The sequence below is a fragment of the Delphinus delphis genome, chromosome 1 (assembly GCF_949987515.2).
Source record: "Delphinus delphis chromosome 1, mDelDel1.2, whole genome shotgun sequence".
Classification (NCBI taxonomy): Eukaryota; Metazoa; Chordata; class Mammalia; order Artiodactyla; family Delphinidae; genus Delphinus; species Delphinus delphis.
In genome coordinates, this window is record NC_082683.1 from 57,075,463 (window position 1) to 57,101,403 (window position 25,941).

Genomic DNA, 25,941 nt, shown 5'->3' on the forward strand with positions numbered 1-25,941 from the left:
ACTCTGACTTTCTATTCACCCGCTCAAATTTGTTCTACTTTGTCAGTCACATTTCCTGGATTATCTTCAATCGCTTCAGAGCTAGACTTTTCACAGGTTGCATGGTTCATTCTTTGGCCTTCAGAATCATTCCTACTCTTAAAAATGTATCCCACAAGAACACATATCATGTCATTTTCTCTCCTCTTTCATTTTTGAAAACATATCTTGACTTTTGTTTCCATTACAACCTTTCTCTTACTTGTAAGATGGGACCCATAATGTGAATAAAATATCTTAAAACTATGTAAAAATCCGGCAATACTGCTATAAAACTAAATGGCTACACACAACTAAATTACCTTAACAGACAGCTTGTACCTTCCACTGATGGGGGAAGAGTTGGTACGCTTTTGATCTTAAGCATAATAGTCATAAAAATGTCCATAGACATTTTGAGGTGGAAAGTTCCCAAGTGAGGGTTTTTTTGCGGTACGCGGGCCTCTCACTGCTGTGGCCTCTCCCGCCGCGGAGCACAGGCTCCGGATGCGCAGGCCCAGAGGCCATAGCCCACGGGCCCAGCCGCTCCGCGGCACGTGGGATCCTCCCGGACCGGGGCACGAACCCGCGTCCCCGCATCGGCAGGCAGACTCCCACCACTGCGCCACCAGGGAAGCCCCCAAGTGAGTTTTGATGCATATTTTGTTTTCTACATCTTGTGTCTCCAGCACAGGAAGTCTTATTTTCCTTTGTATTCCCAGTACTTCCCACTTTGCCTGCCACATGGTGGGCAATAAATAGCTGTTGAAAGAATGAAGCAAAAAGAAAAGAACAAATGTACAAATTTATACCCTGAAGCCTTCTTTTTCTCTGTGCTTTCTGAAATAACCCCACTGGGAGGCAGCACGTGACTTTAATAACAGATTTTAAAAAATAAGAGAGGGTCATGCTTAAATGATTCCATTCAAAATACGGTAGTTCCAGGCATTTCACAGTTACAAATCGAAGAAAGAGGTGATAGTGTGACCTTCTTAAGCTGCTAAATGAATGGCTTCAAGGCTAGCTATCTATTCAAACATTATCTCTTACTGCAGCTTAAAACATCTAAGGCATAATGGCAGTGAAAATGTCTGGAAATGAATTCTTAATAATAATTAGATGGTATTATGGCTGGTGAGATTTAATTGACATTATTGTTTCTATCTCCAACCATCATGACAGTAAGACATGCCTTGTACTTATTCTGTGTAATTCAAGGAATGGTCAGCATGCAAATGTGTAAGATGTTTTCAGGAAAACTGAATTTCATGAAAAATAAACATATTCCAACTCCCTAGCTAATTTTTTTGGCTCTTTTCTGCATAATCATAACACAGGCTGTTGGGTTAGCATGGGACACAAAGTAAGAGAGTTACTTTTGTTATTGTGTACCAATTTCATGCAGCTATTTCCACAACCAGGCTAATTTCAAGTCTGTCCTGAGCAATGGTACATGTGATTCCAAGTATTAATGGAAATTTATATTGGTTACAAATTGTTACTCTTCTCTCTAGAATAGTATTAGTTCATTTGTTCACTGTTTTCACCAGCAGTTTACACCAGACTTTCAGTTTTCCTGCTTTTACTTTTAAACGACCTTCCTGCCTAAAACTTTACAACTCCTTTGGGCACATTTTGCCAGTTGAAATCCTTTTCTTCCATAAATGCCAACAAGCTGATGAAACACATAGACAGCAAGAACATTTTTCACATTTAAAAAAATCAACTACAGCCTTCCATTCGCAGTGAGATCATGTATCTAAGAAGGATTATTATTATAAACTAGGGAAGGCCTGGTCATAGGCAACAGAAACTCATCCACGTGTAATGTGAAATATACCCAATAAATTTGTTGTGCTGTGAATACAGCATTGGTAATTAAAATTATAAATTTGTTCTTTGAAGCATCTCACATTTTTATCTTTAAAAATTTCAAAGGGCTTGAATAAAGCTGTTTATCAATAGAAAATATGTACATGTTTTTCTAAGTCCGTATTCTGAACTGACATTGGTAATTGCAAGCATTTATAATATTTTATGTCTTCTTTTTGTCTTTTTTCATGCAATATATATTGTATTTTTTCTGTTCAACTTATTCTCTTTTCTCTCTCCCTTCTTCCGAGGCATCTCATTCTAATATAGGAACTATCAGATATCAGTTTCAAAAAATACCATAAATAGGGTTTTTAAAAAAGTAAAATTTTTCTATAACTTACATGAAATTATAGTCTTGGTTGATACATGGTCAGATTTCCAAAGCACAGAAATCAATAGACTAACCAAATATTTTCCTTCTGCATGATAAGGGAAGCCAGGTTAATATATCTGAAATATCTGAAATCTCACTCCCCAAAGCCCCGTCTCTTCCACAAAATTAACTCCAAGTTTTGTGCTCTATTACTTGCAGCATCCCACTTCCAAACTCTGTATCAGTTAAAATTTGTATCAGTTATATCTAATGCTTCTTATAAAAATCTTTTTATAAAAAATAAAACCAGTGGCTTAAACAAAATAGAAATATATTTTCTCTTACATAAAAGAAGTCTAGAAGGACTAGTCTTCTAGCTTCTGATCTACAATCCATAACGTCATCTCAAGATCCAAGATAGCTGCTGAGCTCTTGCCATCATATCCACGGTCCAGTCATGAGCAGGCCCCTGCTGGTTGACTTAGTTGGTTGAATTAATTCTCTCAGAATTTTCACCCATAACTTCCACTTACATGTTATTGGCTCATAAGCCACATGGCCCCAGTAGCACTAAAGAGTCCAAGCATTTGTCTTCAAGTTGGAGAGAAATATTCCCACAAACTTCTGGTACTGCTACCAAGGAAGAAGAGAACAACATTGTAAAGCAAATGAGTCCCTGCCACAATGGTCATTATAGTTTTCTTTATAATGATGGAATATTGAAAACAACCTAAATGGCCTGTTTAACTAAAATGCAGTATGTTCATAAATTAAATACTGTCTTGATATTTAAAACATGGATGCAGATTACTATCTATTGACATAGTTATCTGCTATATATTTCTGAGTGAAAAAAAAACAGCGTCTATAATAGATCCCATATGTAAAATCATGTCTGAAAAGTTTTTTTAACATTAAGAGTGGTTAGATAATCACTGAGGTTAGTACTTTTTTGTGTAACTTTACTTTGTTCTTTATACTTTCCTGTACACTTCGAAATTTTTACAATGAGCATACACGGTTTACAGATTGCTGTAGAAATAAAAAGGCACTGTACGAAATCACCTTCAGTATTTAAAAAAAAAAAGTCAGTCTAAAAAACTTTCTATTTGCACAGCAATCTTCATCCAATAGGGTTTTGAAGCTGCCCTTATGACAGTTACCAATATCATACTGATAATATTACAAACTGCACTGGATATCATTTTTTTTAGTAACATGGCAATAACAAAGCAATAGTATCCAAAGCAAAAAATCATTACTTGCTTTTTTGTGTTAGACTTCTAACTCTGCTAATTTGAGTTTTATACAAACTCTACTTCTCCTTCTATGAGTTTTTAATATGGCATTTAGAAGAAAAGAAATAGGGTTTTATTAACATCTTCTTATGTTTGTGCAAGTAACTTTTAATTGCAGCAATTAATTATTTCAGGTAGTCATTGCCCCTATTTCCATTCTATCAGATATGATCATATATGAAACTTTGTTACAGAGGTAAATAGAGTATTTGAAATCTAAGTCTGCCTTTCGTATGTGTATGCAGTTAAGCACTTTGTCAGTTCCCTTTATCGCTGAAATGGGCAGACTAATGACTCTTTTACTTCCTTAAAGGGGGTATTTTAAAGATAAAATGAGACAATTGATGGAAAATATTTTGCAGAAAAAAAGTAGCATATACAATATTGGGGCAGCCTGGCTTATCTTAAAATCAAGGGGCTTATGCAACATTGGTTTTTCTAAGCAGAGCTACCATCTTTGGCGCTGCTCACAACACCTGCAGCCAACGTGGCTAAATAGGTTGGTTGCTACTTCAAAGGGCAGCAGAAAATTGAGGAAAGCAGGTGTTATAAGAATGGAGACTAACTCACTAATCCGGAAATCCATTGTGGAAAAGCAGCCGTCATGTCTTACATCACTTTCTTGGGCTGGGTGGGTAAACCTTAATTTATTGTTTAAATTGTATTAAATGATTTTTAAAATATAATATCCGTGATTTTCTTAAAATAGCAATTTGCAGGAAGCTCACTAACTCCCAACAGCTCAGAACTAAGTATTTAAAACTCCTTGCAGAGAGAAAAAAAGTCCCCAAAGATTAAGAACAAATATCTCATTCTCATTTAATTAAAGCAAAAACTTAGCCTGCTTATAAAAGTAATCACTCTGAAAACACACACACACACGCACACACGCACACACACACTGTTATATCATCTCTTCTTTGAAATGATATCTGTCTTAACCTCCGTTTCACAGGTGGAGAGAACTGGGGTAGAGATCTGAGACTGCCATTAGTGACAGCTGAATTTTCTCTGATTAAGTAGTGCTGGAGGGACTTTAGGGGTTACTCTTCATTTGAGTCTCCTGTTCAGCACCTGGATAAGCTTATATTGCCTTGGTAACCAAGCCAAAACCCTTTCTTAATGTTGAAAAGGGTGATTGATGCTTATTGATTACTACAGTTTGGGTGAATTGCGGTTTCTCTCATCATGTAGATGAGTTTCTCATTTTTCTTTTTTCTACTAAAGGGATTTTGTGAGGTACATTTAATAGTAAACTCCTTATAATCCCCCATGTATGTAAAGAGCTTGTTGCCCAACATTTTAAGCTTCCTCGCGTAATCCCCAGTCCCTTTTGTGAGTTCTGTCCACTTTGAGGAGAGACTTTTGCACCTGCAGTAGAGATGCAATTGACAATAGCTTTTGAAACGTGTACAGTCGGCCCTCGGTATCTGCTGAGCATTGGTTCCGGGAGCCCCCCATGGACACCAAAAGCAGTGGATGCTCAAGTCCCTTATATAAAATGGCGCAGTACAGTTGGTCCTCCATACCCATGGGTTCCACATCCGCGGATTTAACCAACTGAAATACGTGACTGGGTGAATCCCTGGATGCGAAGGGCTGACTGTACATACTCCATTAGCCCACAAATGGAACGACACATGAATACTTTCGTGATAATCAAATGCCCCAGGCACTGCACTGGGCTTCAACCACTATATTGAGACCTGCTCCAAGTGACTTCTCTACACTGGTAATATTTCCATCTCTAAAATGTTTTAGACTTTAAATGTATTACCAGGATATTTACAGGGGACTTGCTTGAAATATTTTTAGAGAAAACATAAAACTTCTGTCACATCTTTGCTAAGAGCAACATGGTGTTTTGCTATTATTGTTATAGTAACTGTTGAAATTTGTTTTCTCCTTGCTTTTAGCTCTCTGAGTACAGTGTCTTATATGGATGAACCTAGCCAACATGAAGATGCCTCTCACCTCGCAGTTCAGATGGAAAACACCTACCAACTGGGTGTGTTATTTTATCACTCCATCCTATTTAAGACTTCTAATTTTATGGGTGATATTTACTTAAAATAATATCTGATAACCTGGCATTGTCTTCAATGCTAGCACAATATAAGGGATCTTAATTAATTGGGTGATTTGGTATTGCTTTAATTTCTTCCTCTGCAAAGTGGGACCAGTGTCCATTGCCTACTTTTCTTTATCAGTATTTTCTAAATACCAAGCAAGTCACTAGGCGGCACTGAGGTGTAGTTGTATTACTGAATTAAGGAGTTCACTGGGTATTTCTTGTGGAGTTTTTTATATCTACTTGAGTTAAATGAAAGAGATATGCATTATAGTTTTATCAAACAAAACCAACCAAGGTTGCTGATGGGTGGAGAAAAAAGCCTTAAGACAAAGGCAAATGATTCCTGGTCCCCTGTTGACAGAGATGTTTATCTTTTCCCGCAGAGGTTTTGGGTCTTTGAAAACAAAAATCTTTGCACCTGCCCCTATACTCCAGGTGGAGTCCACAGTGACTATCATTCCCCATTCACATTTCTTCATAGAACTACTTACTTTCTCTAAATGAGTACCTTCTCACTATTATCTGAATCCATATATAATTGCTGCTGTATAGAAATTCCGCAGAGACTTACCAGTGACCAAAGGAAGACTCCATGGGCCAGGGTGGTTTCATCTGTGGTCAGTTAACCTCAGGAGAATTATAGACCATCAGCACATCCCATTAGGCCTTCTAGCCAGTTTTCTACAGTAATCCCCAAGACGACATGGAGTATAAGGCTCCATAATTAGCCTGTCTACTGGTATTTTCACAGTGCCTATGGTAGACAACTAATATTCCTGCCAACCAAGATACATTTATACTCCTTCTGGTAGCCTGACCCAGTTTCCTTTGGGGGAGCCCGACCACTGCCATCGTTATCACTTTTGGTCCATAGCATCCTCCTGAAGCTGACACTGGCTTCAGAGATGTAACGGTGACTGATTTGGGGATTTGGTCAAGGCCATCAAAGCCTTTGAGGTTCAATTCAGAAAATGTTGTTTGGGCTGTTGAAGAAGCAGTTCATATCCTGAAACTGGAAAGAATAAGGGCTTATGGCAGCTTTGGCCATCTTGCCCTCACATGAAGCCTGAGACCACGTCCTACATCCAGCTGTGTACTCTTAGACTTTTCAGTTAGGCAAAGTAAGTTTGGGTCAGGTCTTCCTGTAACTAAAAGAGCTTTGCCATTCGGTGCCTATGACTCTGGGCTCTGCATGCTAGAAGGCTTTGAATCTGATTTTCACAAGATAAAGCATTTGAAATATGAAGCCCTGTGTTTCTTCTTCAAAACAATCTATTTTAATAACATTTCTCCAAATAAACTAAACTGTCTAATCAGTTTTAGAAGTACTGAGTGTTGAAGCAAGTTAGAAAAGGAATTTTAGAAATAGCTTAGTATAAAGTATTTTCCATATTTTCTTTCAGAAAGTCATGTGAATTATTCTTTTGTGATTAAAGTCTTTTATACATGACAATCCATTTTTAAAGCATCTAACTAGCTATTTTGTTAATAATCAAAAATGTATTTCCACTTCCACTTGTTTCTGGGTTTATTTTGCATCTGAAAGAAGGTAGTCTGTGGGCCTTTGGCAAAGATTTTCTCCTATCTGTACAATGAATACTGACCAGAAGAGTGAGGAAAAACTCAATCACCACTATCACTGTGTTTACTTTTTCACATGCATCATGTAAACACATCTTAAATGTTTAGCATGTTTGTCCTCCCTTTATCTAAGTAATTACAGCCACCAAGAATGAGATAAATCATAATTTTTAAAAAGGGGGAATGGAAGAATGAAAACATATTTCTTATAATAAAAGCCACTTACCTCTTCCCATTAATTAATTACTGAAACATGAGTACAGAAGAAAATACGAGCTGTAGGGTCCAATGTATATGAATCTGAACACTCATTTTGCCTATTCCTAAATAAATGATGTTTGAGCAAGGGATTCAGCATCCTTGAATCTCAGTTTCTTCATCTGCAAGTAGGGATAATAGTCCACACATCTAGGGATACTGTGAGAACTAAATGAACTATTGTATTTAAATTGCTTCCCCATTCAATATGTTATTGCTTCTCAAACTGACTGACTCTAGGTCTTCACCTTAGATCACTAAGAAGAAAAGCCTTCTATGACATCCAACATAATTTCCTATTAAGTATGGAATGAGTTCTCCACAGGACTTTTTCTGGAGCAATGACTATAGAGGTACCTGATTTTTTAAAAACACTGTGAGCACCACGTCACACAAGGGCTATAGGGGGCCATCTCTGCTGGCACATCGAGACAGTCCACCTGAAGCCAATTATTGAAAAATAGAATCTAAAGACAGAGAGAGAGACATCGTTTGAACTCAACTCTCGTGAGATGAGCAGGCCCTGTCACCAGAGGCTTTGTTGGACAGAGTCTGCCAGTCTCTCAGTGCTGACTTTGCTCCACCCTACAGGGTCCTTCCCGCCTGTGGAGGCCTCACTACATCCCTCCTTTACACTGTTGCCCATCTTGCTGCCTTCTCAGCAAGAGCAATCCCTGTCTCTTTGCTCAGAATAAGGTAGCAACAATAACAGCTACAACACTCTTAATAACAAAGCTCTAATGAGTGGCTTTTTTGTGTGGCAGGCACTGTTCTGAGCATTTTAAATACTTCGTCTCACTTTAATCCCAACAAAAAACAATATGTGATCATTCTTATCACTATTCCTTTTTGGGAAGCTAAGACACAGATATATTAAATAACCAAATTTTTATCTATTCTCTCTTAAATCTATTTTTATGGACAAGTTTCTCTTTCTTTTTTTTTTTCCATCCTGATACTTCTTCAGATCTTTGCTTTTTGACTTCTAAAGACATTTTTTCCTCCTAAAGAAAAACATTTGCTCTAAAGAAAAAGAAATGAAAAAAAGCATTCACATTAGTTGATTCTGAAAGCTTCAGGAGCTTATTTTGGAAGTCAACTGCTGAATATTGACTCTCTCTCTTTGCCTCTCAGCATCCCAGCCTGAGTAAGGCAATAGATAATTCTGGCTGTATAGGGCCAAGGTCACAAAGAAGTGAGAAAAGAAAAGTTTACTACCATATTTAAAATTCTTTTCAGAATAGAATCTTCTTAATGAGATTAAAAAGACAAACCTGAGCAAAGTGCAGAAAGGGCATTGGTGCAGCTGGACAGTGGGAGCTACTAGAAACTGAGACTCAGGTGCCCCCAGGATTCCATCTTTCCAGCCCTAAACTGTGTGAGGCTCCCTCTCTCACCGTGGCCTGGCTGCCTTCCCACTATGAGAAACAGCCTCCAGCAGTTCCTGAGAGTCACGTGTCATAACTTTTAACACCAAAAAGGGACTGACTTTTTTTTCTTTTCCTAGCTCCAATTTAAAATAAAAATTCCAAGAAAGGACTCTAATTGACCTGGCTTGGGGCAAGTCCATCAAGGGCCAATCAACCATGATCTGGACTTGGGCTCAAAGAAAATGATGGTAGAACCTAAAGAACCACATGGTTAGAGTGGGAAGAGGACCAGTTCCCTCCATTTGGGAGATGCTGTTCCCAAATCACAGGGAGGAGTACTAAGCGTAGGTGGACAAACATATGCACAGAAGGAATTTACTATTTTCTGAAGGGAACAATGCCTACGGTCGCTATAATACCTGGCCGAATTAAGTTCCGTGTGAATGATACAGGTCAAGTTAAGGTAAATGCCATACGAGAGCTTGGTAGGAGGGAGTGAAAAAGAGAGGTACCAATCTAAAGGACATAGTCTATTTAATTTAGTCCAAGCTGTTAGTATCATTTTTTAATTTCTTAAGTAGGAAGGGAGGAACCACTCTCAAATTTAGCCTCAGTTCACTAGCGTATGCAAGTGGAAATCTTCTAAAACATCCACAGGATGGTGACACAGTAGGTGTCTGGGGGCTTGCCTACTGGGGCTGGTGCCCTAGCTCTGACCCTATGAAGCAAGAGCAACCAGGACCAACCCTTCATAGGTTTATAACTGCTTGTCGTTCTCCTGTAGAACAGAGATTCCTGCTGACTCAATACCGGGGTTAATTTTCATACTCGTAGCAGATGTCTCTGTTTTACTTGTCCACATTCATTCCCCAGGCTGATTTAAATTTAATTGAACAATTCATGTGTAATCATCAAAATAAAAATACTATTAACTGAGCCCCAGGAGGCTGACCTAACTCAACTCTAGGCACGGGCTGTCACCTTCTGGTTAAGTTCAGCCGTAGGGAAACTTCAGCAGGAAGAGAGAGTGTGAACCCTTGCCTTTGGGCTCATCTTGGGCTGTTTGCATCTATCAACAGAAGGACATAAGCTACTCTTAAGGGAGCCCTCTCCACATGGCTCTTCTGGGATCTAGTTCCCTTCTCAGACCCCTCTTTCAATAAAGCTATGGGGTGGATGGATATGATTTGAAATTACTTCTTTGAAAGAAATTCCATCTGTATTTTCAGGTCCTACCAAACATTTTCCTGTTGTCATTGTCAATCATATTCTGAAAGATGTGTTAACTAACTACCTACAAGAAGAAAAATATGAACCAGAGCTCTGTAGACAGATGACTAAAACGATTTCTGAGGTATGCGTATGATTTCCCAAAGTGTTAACTATGATGAGAATATTTGTTGAAAGCACAACCCCCTACTTTTTGATGAAGGCAATTAATTTGCAGTAGCAGTAAAACTGCTTATTTTTATTTTATAAAAGTATTTATTAGGTCATATTCTATGTGTGTCTGTGTGTGTGTAAAAAGCCTTTGTCTAATACAATTATTATGTGCATCCCTTGCATGTATTCTGTTTAAGAAATATATAAAACTGCCCCATTTATTAAAAAATTTTTATTGTAGAAAATACACTTTAATAATCATTTTTTCTTCCCCAAGTCACCTTCTTTGTATGCCATCAAATGCAAACATTGTGGCCTTTAAATACCTTTCTATTTTTATCAAGTAAAATGCTGGCACTCCATCAGGTTTTCTCTACTTTCTTTTTCATTACAAACTCTCTAATAAGCATTCACGATTAGTCATATTACAGGAGACTCCAGCTGTATGGTCCCTTAATTAGACATGAACAAGAGGGTATAACTCAAATGCCAACATTCTTTGAAGGGAAGCCATCTCAACATAGATTTTCAAAGAATGTAATAAATCCATTAAACTCTATTCTCTGGATTATCATTTTTCCATGTGCCTTAGAAAACGTAGATTTCTTGCTTGGGCTATCATTTTGTCCCTAAATGTCCTGTCTTGTGAGGCCAGTGCTTGAAGGAAATTATAGCTACCATTCTACAACAGTTAAAAGGATCCAAGGGCTTCCCTGGTGGCGCAGTGGTTGAGTGTCCACCTGCCGATGCAGGGGACATGGGTTTGTGCCCCGGTCTGGGAAGATCCCACATGCCGTGGAGCGGCTGGGCCCGTGAGCCATGGCCGCTGAGCCTGCGCGTCTGGAGCCTGTGCTCCGCAAGGGGAGAGGCCACAACAGTGAGAGGCCCGCGTACCACCAAAAAAAAAAAAAAAAGGATCCAAAATGTATCATGCTGTTGTCTTCAGTTAAATCCACTATATTTATGAGGAAAATTAAGACTCTTACATTTCAATGTGACTAAGTGAGGATTTTTTTTTGCTTTTAATTTCTAGATTATTAAAGCCCAGATCAAGGACTTGATGATTCCACGATATAAGCTAATTGTGATGGTTCACATTGGACAACTGACTGGCCAGAGCATACTGATTGGAAGCAGATGCCTCTGGGATCCTAAAAATGATACCTTTGCATCTTACATTTTCAGAAATTCTTCTCTGTTTGCTCTTGCAAATGTCTACACAGTTTACTTTGAGTGACTGAAAACAAGAAATCTAGTTCATACTTTTTAAATCAAGAAATAGGCTGTATCTTTGTACACAAGTTTCATTGCCCAGACGTTTGAGAAAGACACAACACTAATATTTCAAACAATTGGAAGTTTGGGGACTTTTTCATACTCTTGTAAGTATGAAAGAGTATACTTACTCTTTGGGGGAGAGAAGGTGGCACAAGAAAGAATCTTTTTTATCCAAAGAAGGAACTAAGTCTTGGTTCTGCTGGATTGTTTTTTCATAGACATAGATTCTTATTAAATATTGCCTTGGGTACTAATTATTTTAATTACACTTTAATTAGAGAGTTAGAATTCCCTGCATTATTTTTTTAATGAAGAGAAGTCTTAAAAAATATGGCTATATACCCTGCCCAATAAATGATGGTAGCATATTCAATGTGGTATACACAAATGATCAATGGTACTCTGTCTCAGTGCTGTGTATAAAAGAATACTGGTTTTCATTTTGTATTTAATAAGTTAAGCAGCATTCATTAACTGCAATTATTGTTATATGTACCTGACAGTTGAAACTGCTAATGTAGAATTAATGATTTCATAACAATTATCGTAGTCCCACAGGACTGCTAGCTAAAACTAGAAGCTCTTGTGGGTTGCCTGCACTTTACAAAATTGTGGGAGAACCAAATATTAGCTCTTCAATAATGGAAGCAACAAAATAAAAATAGGCTTTTTAGGGCACTGAAGTAGAGGTTGTGATATTAAATATACATGATGCTTAATAGTAAGTGTATCTTTAACATAAAATCGTGTATTGGAAAGAGACACTGCTTTTAAATATACACTGCCTGATACACCTTTCAATAGGTTTCCTAGGCTAACAGACTTTTACACAAAATATATAGCTGGCAGCTTAACAGATAAAATGTGTATTTACTATTTTGTTCCTATGAATTTAATACTAAAGTGACCCAGTGTGGTTTTGAATGGATGGCACTAAAATTTACAGGGCTGCAATAGCTTATTATTCTGTGGGTTAATGTAGCTTATAACATGGATCATTTATTTTTATGGAGCCTTCAGCCCTTTGTGTGCATGTAAAATGGTGCTGTGACATTGTTCTTGGATGGTAAGTGGTCTGCCTAGAGGACATTTGTTAAAGGTCAAAGATGAAGTGTACACATATGGAGAAAATTAGCAACTCTATAGTCCTAAGGAAAAAATGATGTGTAATTCATATCAAAACGAATTTAACAAATGGGAAAATAGTGCTTTATAATCATGTACTGATGTCTTATTTTTCCCTCAAGATGACGTGTATTTTTTTTTAAGTATACTTTTTAAATCCCTTTTCTTCTCTTTGTTCTGGCTTTTAAGGTAGCGTTTCAAAATGAATTAGTCAATTTTCATTGTTTTTTTTGTTAGTGCCTTAGTGGGAATATGTCTGTGTAATAATTTATCACAACCAAGATTTGTCGATCTTCATAGCCAGTGTTGAATCTGGATTAGATCATAAGTACACTACATAAATGAGTTTTATATATTCACTATACATTTATGAACATCTCTCCTCTTAGAACAATAGCAGGGGAAATCATATAGCAATTTTGCATGAATAAATCAGTATGAAGGAAATTTTTTTAGTATGTAGAAAGTCCATTATAAAAATGTCCTTATTTTTTAGAGTTATAAAATCTCAACCATGAGATAGTTTCTTACCATCTGTCTTAGGCTGTATAAGGATTCAAAACCTTACAATACGATGGCAGTTAAAAATCAGAAAAAGGAAGCGGTTTGCCAGCATATTGCTGTGTACTGTAATTCAGGTAGTCAATGATGAATTCTAGCAATTATATAACAGCATAAAAATATATAGTAAAAACTACTAATTGTAACTAACTTGGAGGAATGCCGATTATTTAAAAAAAGCTTTGTGATGGGAAATTTTGATAGATATATTAGCTAACACCTATTCCAACCAATAAATGTATCAAATTAACATGCTGTATACCTTAAAATTATACAATGTTCTGTCAATTATATCTCAATTTTAAAATAAACATTTTTTAAAAAAAGAAATGACACTAACTTTGAGGGAATTGTTTTACTTTGAAACCCACTGAACTCTCCTGGTGTTTTTTCTTCTCAATAGATGTTCCCAAAGTGCTGTCCCTACCTCACAGCCTTGACTCATGCTTGTGCCTAGCTCAGAACACCCTCCTTCCACTTAGAGCAGCTTCCTTCAATTTTCAGCATTAAACTCAGGTGTCACCTTTTCTCTAAATCTTTCTCCATTCATTTCTCCCCTCCCATCCTCTCTCTTCTTTCATCACTCTCATGGCTGAGCCCCTGATTCTTCTCTAGCTGAGTTTTAAATAACAGCTTTGTTTCCCTTACTAGATCGAAAACATCTTGAGTATGTGGACCACATATCCTGACAACACCTAAGAATAAAATGTAATACATCTTAACTTTTCAAGAAAGAATCGCAAGCATTGATAGTACTATGCTACATAATTACCAACCAAAAAGGTAATAGGACACAGAGTTCAACCCTAGAAGACCTAGGATCCTATAGGGGTGATAAATATACAAGTGACCGTGGTACAGGCTAGAATATGTTTTCATAAGAAAAGTCCAGAATATCTTTATATAATTAAGGGAATCAGGGAAGGCTTCATGAAGGACGAAGCACTTATCTATACTATGAAGGTGACAAGTAGAATTTCAACAGACACAGAAGTTCAGAATACAGGAAGAAGTCTAGACTGGATAAAACACAGTGTTCATGAATGAAGATAAGTGGCCGGAACTAAGATTGGTAACCTGAATGTCTGAGTATGAAAATGACACTCAGACCATGGGTAGCCATCAAAGGCTTTTCATTAGGCTGATTGTATACATGAACTGACTCTTTAAGAAGATGAATGCATCAGTAAAGAGCAGGAAGACCACTTAGGAGAAGTGACAGGTAATGAGGGGCTGAACTCAGCGGTGCCATTGAAATGGAAAGGAGAAGACAGTTGTATGAACATTTTAGGGACAAAGTCTACATAATCAGGCAAAGAGGAAGGAGTCAGAGGTAATTAAGGCAAAGTGAAAAGGTGGTTGAAAGTTTCAAGCTCTGATGTTTGCAGCCTCAGGTCTGAGTCCTTCCATCCCAGTCACTAGTTAAGTGATCTTAAATAAATCAACAACCCCACTATGCTGCAGCTTCCCCATCTTAAAGTACAGTAATGATAGTTCTGGTACCTACCTCACAGGGTTTTAGTGAGAATTAAATCCATATGTTAGCTAAGCTCTTCACAGCACCATGCCTAAAAGGAAGCCCTATGATTGCAGCTCCTATGATTGCAGTTGAAAGTCTGAGTCCGAGTAACCAGATCAATGGTCCTCCTAGCAAAAATAAAGTCAGCAGGAAGAATTTGAAGACTAAAATACTAAGCTTGATTTTGCACTTGTTGAATTTAAGTTAATAATGGGACATTCAGTTGGAGATTGCCTCAGGCAGCTGAAAAAGTGGGACTGGAGCTGAGTTACAACATCAAGGTGAGAAATTTAGACTTGGCAGGCATCCATACTGAGACCTAATATCTTCCTCCTGCTTTATAAAATATTCATTAGCAGCAGCTTCAGCAAGTATAGTCAGTACTAGTAGCAAATTACTGAAAATTCAGTTAACTCTAGGAATGTCAGCAGGAAACCTTCACCAAAATCAAGAGAAATTTTTCCCAAAATCAAAATTAAATGATACCTTCTTTTTTTCCTTCATTAAAAACAAAATTCTATATGATGGGCTTCTGTTGTCAGACACCACAAGAAATATAAAGGTTCAGTCCTAAATCCATCAGCACCTTAAATAGAAGGGTCAATGCTGTCGTCTGATGTCATCCTTAGTAAAACAACCTTAAAGAAAACACATAATAAAAGGCCCTTACAGATTACGTGTCGGGAAATTGAGCTATCTCAGTTCATTGATTTTTTAGAAACTCTTGGGAATTATCCAGTACGTGGATGGGTTTACAAAACAACAGTTGAGAAATCAGAACTTTTAAATCTAGCCATTTTAGAGAGTGAACACTTTCCTTTTGGGACCATGACTTGACCTATCTTTCTAGATATTATCAAAAAATGAATTAAGAAAACTCAATATTAAATAGTATTGATAATTTACTGTGCTTTTTGCTCCTGAAATTCTTAAATAAGTGGTCTGCCCCACGGCCTCTGACTTTCTCTGCTGCTCTCACTTCCACCTCCTGCAATCCAGATCTCAGCCCCACCAATATGTTGCTTTCACAAACACTGGAAGTGGTGCCTGGGGCCAAATGTGCCAAACATTCCTCCAGCTGCATTCCACCTCTGTTCTCTTCTGAATTCATTTCTTTTGAGCAGCAATGTGATATAGGTTTGATTGTTTGCTTGTTTGCTTGTTTGTTTGTTTTAAATTGCAGATTTGACAGACATATATCTCATTTTAGCTTCTAGACCTTACTAGCGGTGTGACTTTGGGCAAAGTGACTAGTGTCTTGCAGCCTCAGTTTTCTCAAAGGTAAAAATGATTGTAACAGTGATTGCTACTTATAACTGATCAATGATCAGTGATCACTACTTCTGTTGTTGCTGTGAAGACTGAAAGGGAAAGTGTATGTAAAACATCTGACCCATCGTGGAAAGCTCTCTCTCCACCTCCAACTTCTTTATGCAGAACCTGTTTTCCTAAAGAATTGAGCATATATTTTAGCAATTTCTGCTCTCCACTATACTCCCTAGATTACTTTTTTTTCTTTTAAAAGTTTTAATCACCTGTTTCTGCCTTCTTTGAGTCAGAAACACTGAATTATTTCTCAAATCTTCATTTATGATTAAATACCATTCATCCCCAAATTTAATCTCTTTTTGCTAACCTCTGCCTATTTTTTTATACTTCTTCTGATGAGATGTCTTGCCTCCCACTTTAGGACTTCCGTAGTTCCTTTCAATATTTTTGCTTATGCTACTTATCTACTTATTTTTTCCTGTCTTAGTGTCCATTTGAATTTACATGCTCTCTTCCCTTCTTCGCATACATGAACACATACTACCAGAAGGTTTATTAAAGCTTAACTATGCTAAGTGTCTGACTAAAGTTTCCTGAAATTTTTTCTCAGTTTCTTTCCTTGCTAATTTAACTACCATGCACAATTTTTTATATTTTTATTTTAGTGCAGGACATAACTGGAAACTTGTGGTTCTCTACACACCCACTAGGCCATTTTCCTACTTAGCAAGGCAGGGAACCAGTATAACCACTATGGGAAGCACTAAGCCGCACTTACCATTCATAATCAAAAAAGAAAGTCTGTTGCTTCCCACAGATCATGATGAGGGTGGATCATCTAACCATCAAAAGAACAGAATATCCAGACTGATTTGTTCAGAGAGTGCTGAGAAATCATTTTTTAAATTCATATGAGAAATATTAACCTTAGAGAGTCATTCCATTTTGGAAATAAAGAAAAATAGTCTATATATTAATTATAGAAAATACATTATCTTTTTATTTTTCTTTGAGGAAATTTATTCCATAGTAAGAACTATATTTTGGTAGGACAGCTAAAAAATTAAAAATACAGCTAAACTTTTTATTTGTATCCCAGTTTACAAGCACAAGCAAAGCCTTCTAAGGACACATTCTAGAGAGCTGGGTCAACCAGAGGATATTAGAATGTTCTTAATCATAGGTCAGCAAAGTGTAAAGGGCTGGACAGTAAATATTGTCAGCCTTGCAAACCGTGCAGTCTCTGTCACAACTACTCAACTCTGCCATCAAAGTACAAAAATAGTCAGGGACAATAAGTAACAAAATAAGTGTGGCAGTGTTCTAACAAAACTTTATTTATGTAACTGAAAGTTTAATTTTATTTAATTCTCATATATCATGAAAAGTTATTCTTCTTCTGATTTCTTTATCAACCATCTAAAAAGTAAAAACCCTTCTTAGCATGTGAGCCGTAAAAATCAGATGGTAGGGCAGATTTGACCCCAAAGCCATGGTTTGACTGCCCTAGTTGTAAACGATTCTCTTAGTGGAGGAGGGGAATTGGAATTATAAAACAGAGAAGTCAAGATTTTTATACGTCTAATAGAAAGTGGAAAGTAACCAGCAATGAAATGGAAAAGCACAGTAACATTTCCAAATTAACAAGTGAGGAAGGGGAATTGGTCATGCAAACAAAAAAATTAAAATAAATACTAGACTGTATAGAATATAATCAGCTATATTAAGTACCACTCATTAAACATGAATTGGTTTGTTTAGCAAATAAAAGCCAGCTACATGTGACTTTGAGAATACACACTGAAAACCAAAAGACAAGAAAAGTAGGAGTTAAAGTTCAGTTAAGTTTGAAATTTTGGTCAAAGATATACCACAGAAATATGAGCAAAAAGACAATGTCAATACTAATGTTAAACAAAGTAAATTTCAAGGCCCAAAGCATTAAATAGAAAAGGAATGATATCTGCTATGGACTTAATTGTGTCCCCTAGCAAATTCATATGTTGAAGTTCTAATCCCCATTGTGACTATATTTGGAAATTAGGACATTGGAGGTAATTAAGGTTAATGGAGGGCTTCCCTGGTGGTGCAGTGGTTAAGAATCTGCCTGCCAATGCAGGGGACATGGGTTTGAGCCCTGGTCCAGGAAGATCCCACATGCTGTGGAGCAACTAAGCCCGTGTGCCACAACTACTGAGCCTGCGCTCCAGAGCCCGCGAGCCACAACTCCTGAAGCCTGGGCGCCTAGAGCCCATGCTCCGCAACAAGAGAAGCCACTGCCATGAGAAGCCCGTGCACCACAACGAAGAGTAGCCCCCACTCACCGCAACTAGAGAAAGCCCACGCACAGCAACAGAGACCTAACGCAGCCAAAAATAATAAAATAAATACATTAGGAAAAAAAAAGATTAAATGGAGTCATAAGGGTGAGGCCCTAATCTGATAGAATTAGTGGCCTTATAAGTAGAGGAAAAGAGAATGATTCCCGCCCCTCCCCACCACTACCACAGACCTACACATTGAGGAAAGGACATATGAGGACCAAAGACGGCAGTCTGCAAGCCAGGAAGAGAGCTCTTACCAGAAACCAGCCCTTCCAGACCTTGATCTGGGACTTCTAGCCACCAGAACTATAAGAAAATAAATCACTGTTGTTTAAGCCACCCAGTGTATGGTATGTTGTTATGGCAGGCTGAGCTAGCTAACACAATTTTTCATAAGAACAAAGGATACAGTTCATAAAGAAGGTAAAACAATCATCAAATTTTGTGTATTAAATAACAGCAAGTAAAGCAGTATTGATATAAGAAAAAGCAGATTTCCAAGTTTAAAAGTATTCGATAAAACAAAGAAAAATACTGTTTAATAGTAGAGATAGAACTTGAAGGGAGTATAACAACAGTAAATCTTTATGCATCCAATAGTCACAGTCATACATAAAGCAAAAATTCCTAAAAATAAAAGAACCTGATAAATCATAATTAAATTAAGAGATTTTAATGGTTCTTTTACAGAGTCTTAAAAAAGGCAAAAAATAAGCAAGATATGGAGAATTTCAATAATATTTTTTAAAAACGTGATTTAGCAGTTACAGGCAGAAAGAAGGACATGCCCTAAAATAGAGAATATGCATTTTCATCTGATGTGTTAGGTCAGTGTTTAGGGTTGAACTGTGTCCTCAGAAAAGATATGTAAAGTTTCTAACCGCTGATACCTGTGAATCTGACCTTATTTGGAAATATGGTCTTTACAGATATAATTAAAATGTAAGTTAAGATGAGGTCATATTGGAGTAATGTGGTCCCTTAGCTTATATGAGTGATGTCCTCATAAGCAGAGAAAAAGAGATGCAAGACAGCCCTATACAGAGAGGAGAACATAGCTATGTGACAACAGAGGCAGAAATTGGAGTGATGTGTCTACAAGTCAAGAAATGCCAAGAACTGCAAGCAAAACCAGAAACTCAGAGAATAACATGGAACAGATCCTCCCCCAGAGCCTTCAAAGAGCATGGTCCTGATGGTACCTTGATATCAAACTTCTAGCCTCCAGAACTATGAGAGAATAAATGTCTGCTTTTTTAAGCCTCCCAGCCTGTTGCAGTTTTTTATGACAGCTCTTGAAACAGTTAGCTTCCCCAGAACAGGGTCTGAAACATTGAGGGAGTGTTTTGAGGAGGAATAAAGAAAGGAAAGCCAGACAGGAAGGAGCTATGCAAAGCTTGTGTTCTCAGCTGGAGTTTAGGTTCATCCTGGAGTCCTGGAGCAGGAGGTGCACCATATTGCTGGTTCAGCCTTGACAAAATGGAGCTGGCCCTTTGTACTCTGTGTAAGTCAGTCATTACCTGTTGCTGATCCGTGAGTGGGGGAGGGGGGTACAGAGAGAGAGGCACATAACCTCCTTGGTGAGTCACCTCCATTTGGTTAGAGCAGTTCTCTAAAAAGGGGAAAGCTGTGAGCTATTAACAGCCAATACTCTCAACATAAACTATATATTATGTACCTGGACATTTTTTTTTTATTGTTTTGGCTCCCAGAAAAACTTTAATAAATTACAAAAATTAGAGAATTTACAGGACTTAATCTGTGATCATAAACTTCTAAACCTACAAATCAAAAATCAGGGACTAAGAAAACAAAACTGTATTATTTTGAAATTATGAAACACTCCCAAATAATTCCTTAAGTCAAAGATGAAGAAAAAACTAAAACTGAAAAGAATTTAGAACATAATAAGAAGGTAAATGCTTCATAATCAAACCCAGGGACATAGCTGAAGATATACTCAGACATATATATTTAGACTTAAACACATTAGTGAGTTAAAAAGGAAGGAAATATATAATATTAATAATTAAGAAAGCATTTCAAAATAAACAAAACAAATAAAAGGGAGATTTACATAGAAAAATAGGGAGATATCTACAGACAAAAATTGAAACATATTAAATAAAAATTTAAAAGCTAGTAAAAAAGTACAATTTTTTCTTTCAAAAGACTAACAGGATCAGGAAACTTGCACAAGCCTCCTAGATAACCTCATCCACCAGAGCGCAGACAGCAGAAGCAAGAAGAACTATAATGCTGCAGCCTGTGGAGCAAAAACCACATTCACAGAAAGATAGACAAGATGAAAAGGCAGAGGGCTATGTACCAGATGAAGGAACAAGATAAAACCCCAGAAAAACAACTAAATGAAGTGGAGATAGGCAACCTTCCAGAAAAAGAATTCAGAATAATGATAGTGAAGATGATCCAAGATCTCGGAAAAAGAATGGAGGCAAAGATCGAGAAGATGCAAGAAATGTTTAGCAAAGACCAAGAAGAATTAAAGAACAAACAAACAGATGAACAATACAATAACTAAAATGAAAACTACACTAGAAGGAATCAATAGCAGAATAACTGAGGCAGAAGAATGGATAAGTGACCTGGAATTCAGAATGGTGGAATTCACTGCTGTGGAACAGAATAAAGAAAAAAGAATGAAAGTAAATGAAGACAGCCTAAGAGACCTGTGGGACACCATTAAACGCAACAACATTCGCATTATAGGGGTCCCAGAAGGAGAAGAGAGAGAAAGGACCTGAGAAAATATTTGAAGAGATAATAGTCGAAAACTTCCCTAACATGGGAAAGGAAATAACCACCCAAGTCCAGGAAGTGCAGTGAGCCCATACAGGATAAACCCAAGGAGAAACAGGCCGAGACACATAGTAATCAAATTGGCAAAAATTAAAGACAAATAAAAATTATTTTAAAAGCAGCAAGGGAAAAATGATATACAAGGGAACTCCCATAAGGTTAACAGCTGATTTCTCAGCAGAAACTCTACAAGCTGGAAGGGAGAGACATGAGATACTTAAAGAGATGAAAGGGAAGAGACTACAACCAAGATTACTCTACCCGGCAAGGATCTCATTCTGATTCGATGGAGAAATCAAAAGTTTTACAGAAAAAAAAAAAAAGTTTTACAGAGAAGCAAAATCTAAGAGAATTCAGCACCACCAAACCAGCTCTACAACAAATGTTAAAGTAACTTCTCTAAGTGGGAAACACAAGAGAAGTAAAGGACCTACAAAAACAAACCCAAAATAATTAAGAAAATGTTCATAGGAACATACATATCGATAATTACCTTAAACGTGACTGGATTAAATGCTCCAACAAAAAGACACAGGCTTGCTGAATGGATACAAAAACACGACCCATATATATGCTGTCTACAAGCGACACACTTCACACCTAGGGACACATACAGACTGTGATTTATGTCAAAGAGTGTTCTTCCTATGTTTTCCTCTAAGAGTTTGATAGTGTCTGGTCTTACATTTAGGTCTCTAATCCATTTTGAGTTTATTTTTGTGTATGGTGTTAGGGAGTGTTCTAATTTCATTCTTTTATATGTAGCTATCCAGTTTTCCCAGAACCACTTATTGAAGAGACTGTCTTTTCTCCATGGTATATCCTTGCCTCCTTTGTCATAGATTAGTTGACCATAAGTGGGGTTATCTCTGGGCTTTCTATCTTGTTCCATTGATCTATGTTTCTGTTTTTGTGCCAGTACCATATTGCCTTGATTACTATAGCTTTGTAGTGTAGTCTGAAGTCAGGGAGTCTGATCCCTCCACCTCCATTTTTTTCCCTCAAAACTGCTTTGGCGATTCAGAGTCTTTTGTGTCTCCACACAAATTTTACGATTTTTTTGTTCTAGTTCCATAAAAATTGCCATTGGTAATTTGATAGGGATTGCACTGAATTTGTAGATTGCTTTGGGTAGTATAGTCATTTTCACAATATTTATTCTTCTAATCCAAGAACATGGTATATCTCTCCATCTGTTGGTATCATCTTTAATTTCTTTCATCAGTGTCTTATTGTTTTCTTCATACAGGTCTTTTGTCTCCCTAGGTAGGTTTATTCCTAGGTATTTTATTCTTTTTGTTGCAACGGTAAAAGGGAATGTTTCCTTAATTTCTTTTTCAGATTTTTCATCATTGGTATATAGGAATGCAAGAGATTTCTGTGCATTAATTTTGTCTCTTGCTACTTTACCAAATTCATTGAGTAGCTCTAGTAGTTTTCTGGTGGCATCTTTAGGATTCTCTATGTGTAGTATCATGTCATCTGCAAACAGTGACAGTTTTACTTCTCCTTTTCCAACTTGTATTCCTTTTATTTCTTTTTATTCTCTGATTGCCATGGCTAGGACTTCCAAAACTATGTTGAGTAATAGTGGTGAGAATGGACATCCTTGTCTTTTTCCTGATCTTAGAGGAAATGCTTTCAGTTTTTCACCATGGAGAATGATGTTTGCTGTGGGTTTGTTGAATATGGCCTTTATTATGTTGAGGTAGGTTCCCTCTGTGCCCACTTTCTGGAGAGTTTTTATCATAAATGGGTGTTGAATTTTGTCGAAAGCTTTTTCTGCATCTATTGAGATGATCATATGGTTTTTTTCCTTCAGTTTGTTAATATGATGTATCATATTGATTGATTTGTGTATATTGAAGAATCCTTGCATCCCTGGGATAAATCCCACTTGATCATGGTGTATGATCCTTTTAATGTGTTGTTGGATTCTGTTTGCTAGTGTTTTGTTGAGGATTTTTGCATCTATATTTATCAGTGATATTGGTCTGTAATTTTCTTTTTTTGTAGTATCTTTGTCTGGTTTTGGTATCAGGGTGATGGTGGCCCCATAGAATGAGTTTAGGAGTGTTCCTTCCTCTGCAATTTTTTGGAAGAGTTTGAGAAGGATGGGTGTTAGCACTTCTCTAAATGTTTGCTAGAATTCACCTGTGAAGCCATCTGGTCCTGGACTTTTGTTGTTGGAAGATTTTTAATCACAGGTTCAATTTCATTCCTTGTGATTGGTCTGTTCATTTTTCTCTTTCTTCCTGGTTCAATCTTGAAAGGTTATACCTTTCTAAGAATTTGTCCATTTCTTCCAGGTTGTCTATTTTATTGGCATAAAGTTGCTTCTACTAGTCTCTTAGGATGCTTTGTATTTCTGCGGTGTCTGTTGTAACTTCTCCTTTTTCATTTCTAATTTTATTGATTTGAGTCCTCTCCCTCTTTTTCTTGATGAGTCTGGCTAATGGTTTATCAATTGTGTTTATCTTCTCAAAGAACCAGCTTTTAGTTTTATTGATCTTTACTATTGTTTTCTTTGTTTCTATTTCATTTATTTCAGTTCCAATCTGTATGATTTCTTTCCTTCTGCTAACTTTGGGTTTTGTTTGTTCTTCTTTCTCTAGTTCCTTTAGGTGTAACATTAGATTGTTTATTTGAGATGTTTCTTGTTTCTTGAGGTAGGCTTGTATAGCTATAAACTTCCCTCTTAGAACTGCTTTTGCTGCAGCCCATAGGTTATGGATCATCGTGTTTTCATTGTCATTTGGCTCTAGGTATTTTTTTATTTTCTCTTTGAATTCTTCAGTGATCTCTTGGTTATTTAGTAATGTATTGTTTAGCCTCCATGTGTTTGTGTTTTTTATATTTTTTTCCCAGTAATTGATTTCTAATTTCATAGCATTTTGGTCAGAAAAGATGCTTCATACGATTTCAGTTTTCTTAAATTTACTGAGGCTTGATTTGTGACCCAAGATGTGATCTATTCTGGAGAATGTTCCATGAGCACTTGAGAAGAAAGTGTATTCTGTTGTTTTTGGATGGAATGTCCTATAAATATCAATTAAATCTATCTGGTCTATTGTGTCATTTAAAGCTTCTGTTTCCAGATCTTTTTCGATCCACCTCCTAGGGTAATGGAAATAAAAACAAAAATAAACAAATGGGACCTAATGAAACTTCAAAGCTTTTGCACTGCAAAGGAAATCATAAAAAAGACAAAAAGAGAACCCTCAGAATGGGAGAAAATATTTGCAAGTGAATCAGTGAACAAAGGATTAATCTCCAGATTTTTATAAACAGCTCATGCAGCTCAATATTAAAAAAACAAACAACCCAATCCAAAAATGGGCAGAAGACCTAAATAGACATTTCTCCAAAGGAGACATACAGATGGCCAAGAAGCACATGAAAAGCTGCTCAACATCACTAATTATTAGAGAAATGCAAATCAAAACTACAATGAGGTATCACCTCACACCAGTTAGAATGGGCAGCATAAGAAAATCTACAGACAACAAATGCTGGAGAAGGTGTGGAGAAAAGGGAACCCTCTTTCACTGTTGATGGGAATGTAAATTGATACAACCACTATGGAGAACATTATGGAGGTTCCTTAAAAAACTAAAAATAGAATTACCATATGATCCAGCAATCCCACTACTGAGCATATACCCAGAGAAAACCATATTTCAAAAAGACACATGCTCCCCAATGTTCATTGCAGCACTATTTACAATAGCCAGGTCATGGAAGCAACCTAAATGCCCACTGACAGACAAATGGATAAAGAAGATGTTACTCAGCCATAAAAAGGAACGAGGGATTCCCTGGTGGTGCAGTGGTTAAGAATCTGCCTGCCAATGCAGGGGACACGGGCTCGAGCCCTGGTCCGGGAAGATCCCACATGCTGTGGAGCAACTAAGTCCGTGTGCCACAACTACAGAGCCTGCGCTCTAGAGCCCATGAGCCACAACTACTGAAGTGCACGAGCCACAATTACTGAAGCCTGTGCGCCTAGAGCCTGTTCTGTGAAACAAGAGAAGCCACTGCAATGAGAAGCCCGTGCACTGTAACGAAATGTAGCCCCTGCTCACCTCAACTAGAGAAAGCCCACGCACAGCAACGAAGACCCAACACAGCCATAAATAAATAAATAAATAAATCTTAAAAAAAAAGGAATGAAATTGGGTCATTTGTTGAGACGTGGATGGATCTAGATACTGTCATACAGAGTAAAGTAAGTCAGAAAGAGAAAAACAAATATTGTATGTTAACGCATATATGTGGAACCTAGAAAAATGGTACAGATGAATCGGTTTGCAGGGCAGAAATTGAGACACAGATGTAGAGAACTAACGTATGGACACCAAGGGGGGAAAGCAGTGGTGGGGTGTTGGTGGTGGTGTGATGAATTGGGCGATTGGAATTGACATGTATACACCAATGTGTATAAAATTGATGACTAATAAGAACCTGCTGTATAAAAAAATAAATAAAATAAAATTCGAAAACAAAACAAAACATAAAAAAAACAAAAGAGTAACAGAATAAAAACACCCTTCTCCCCCCAACCATCAGCAAGCATGATTAAGGGGCAAATAGAACATAAATATATAATATTAAAAAATATATAAGATTATTTTATTCATTCAACCAAAATATACTTATTGATTAGAAACTATGTAACAGGAAGAAGGAGAAAATAGCGGTAAGCAGTAGTTCTTACACTGAAATATGAATAAATGCTGATAATATGATCGGAATTTATGTGTTAAAGATAAGTTCTTGAAACCAAGGACACACTATAAAGGAAAGCCTTGTGGTTGCTGTCATGCAAATTTGAAAATCTAGAAGAAATTCTGAGCAATGAATAACTATCTAAAT

The 25,941-nt window shown here is 37.1% G+C and overlaps 1 protein-coding gene across 1 annotated transcript in view; it reads left to right on the forward strand.

The window, feature by feature from the left end:
* The window catches only part of DYNLT5 (dynein light chain Tctex-type family member 5), a 28,553-nt gene extending 15,091 nt beyond the window's left edge, over window positions 1-13,462 (forward strand). Inside the window, exons 2-4 of the mRNA XM_060005795.1 lie at window positions 5,421-5,512; window positions 10,017-10,141; window positions 11,204-13,462. Of these exons, the coding sequence (XP_059861778.1) occupies window positions 5,421-5,512; window positions 10,017-10,141; window positions 11,204-11,407 (421 nt within the window). The 3' untranslated portion in view covers window positions 11,408-13,462. The remainder of the gene's footprint in view (window positions 1-5,420; window positions 5,513-10,016; window positions 10,142-11,203) is intronic.
* Window positions 13,463-25,941: the final 12,479 nt, after the last annotated feature.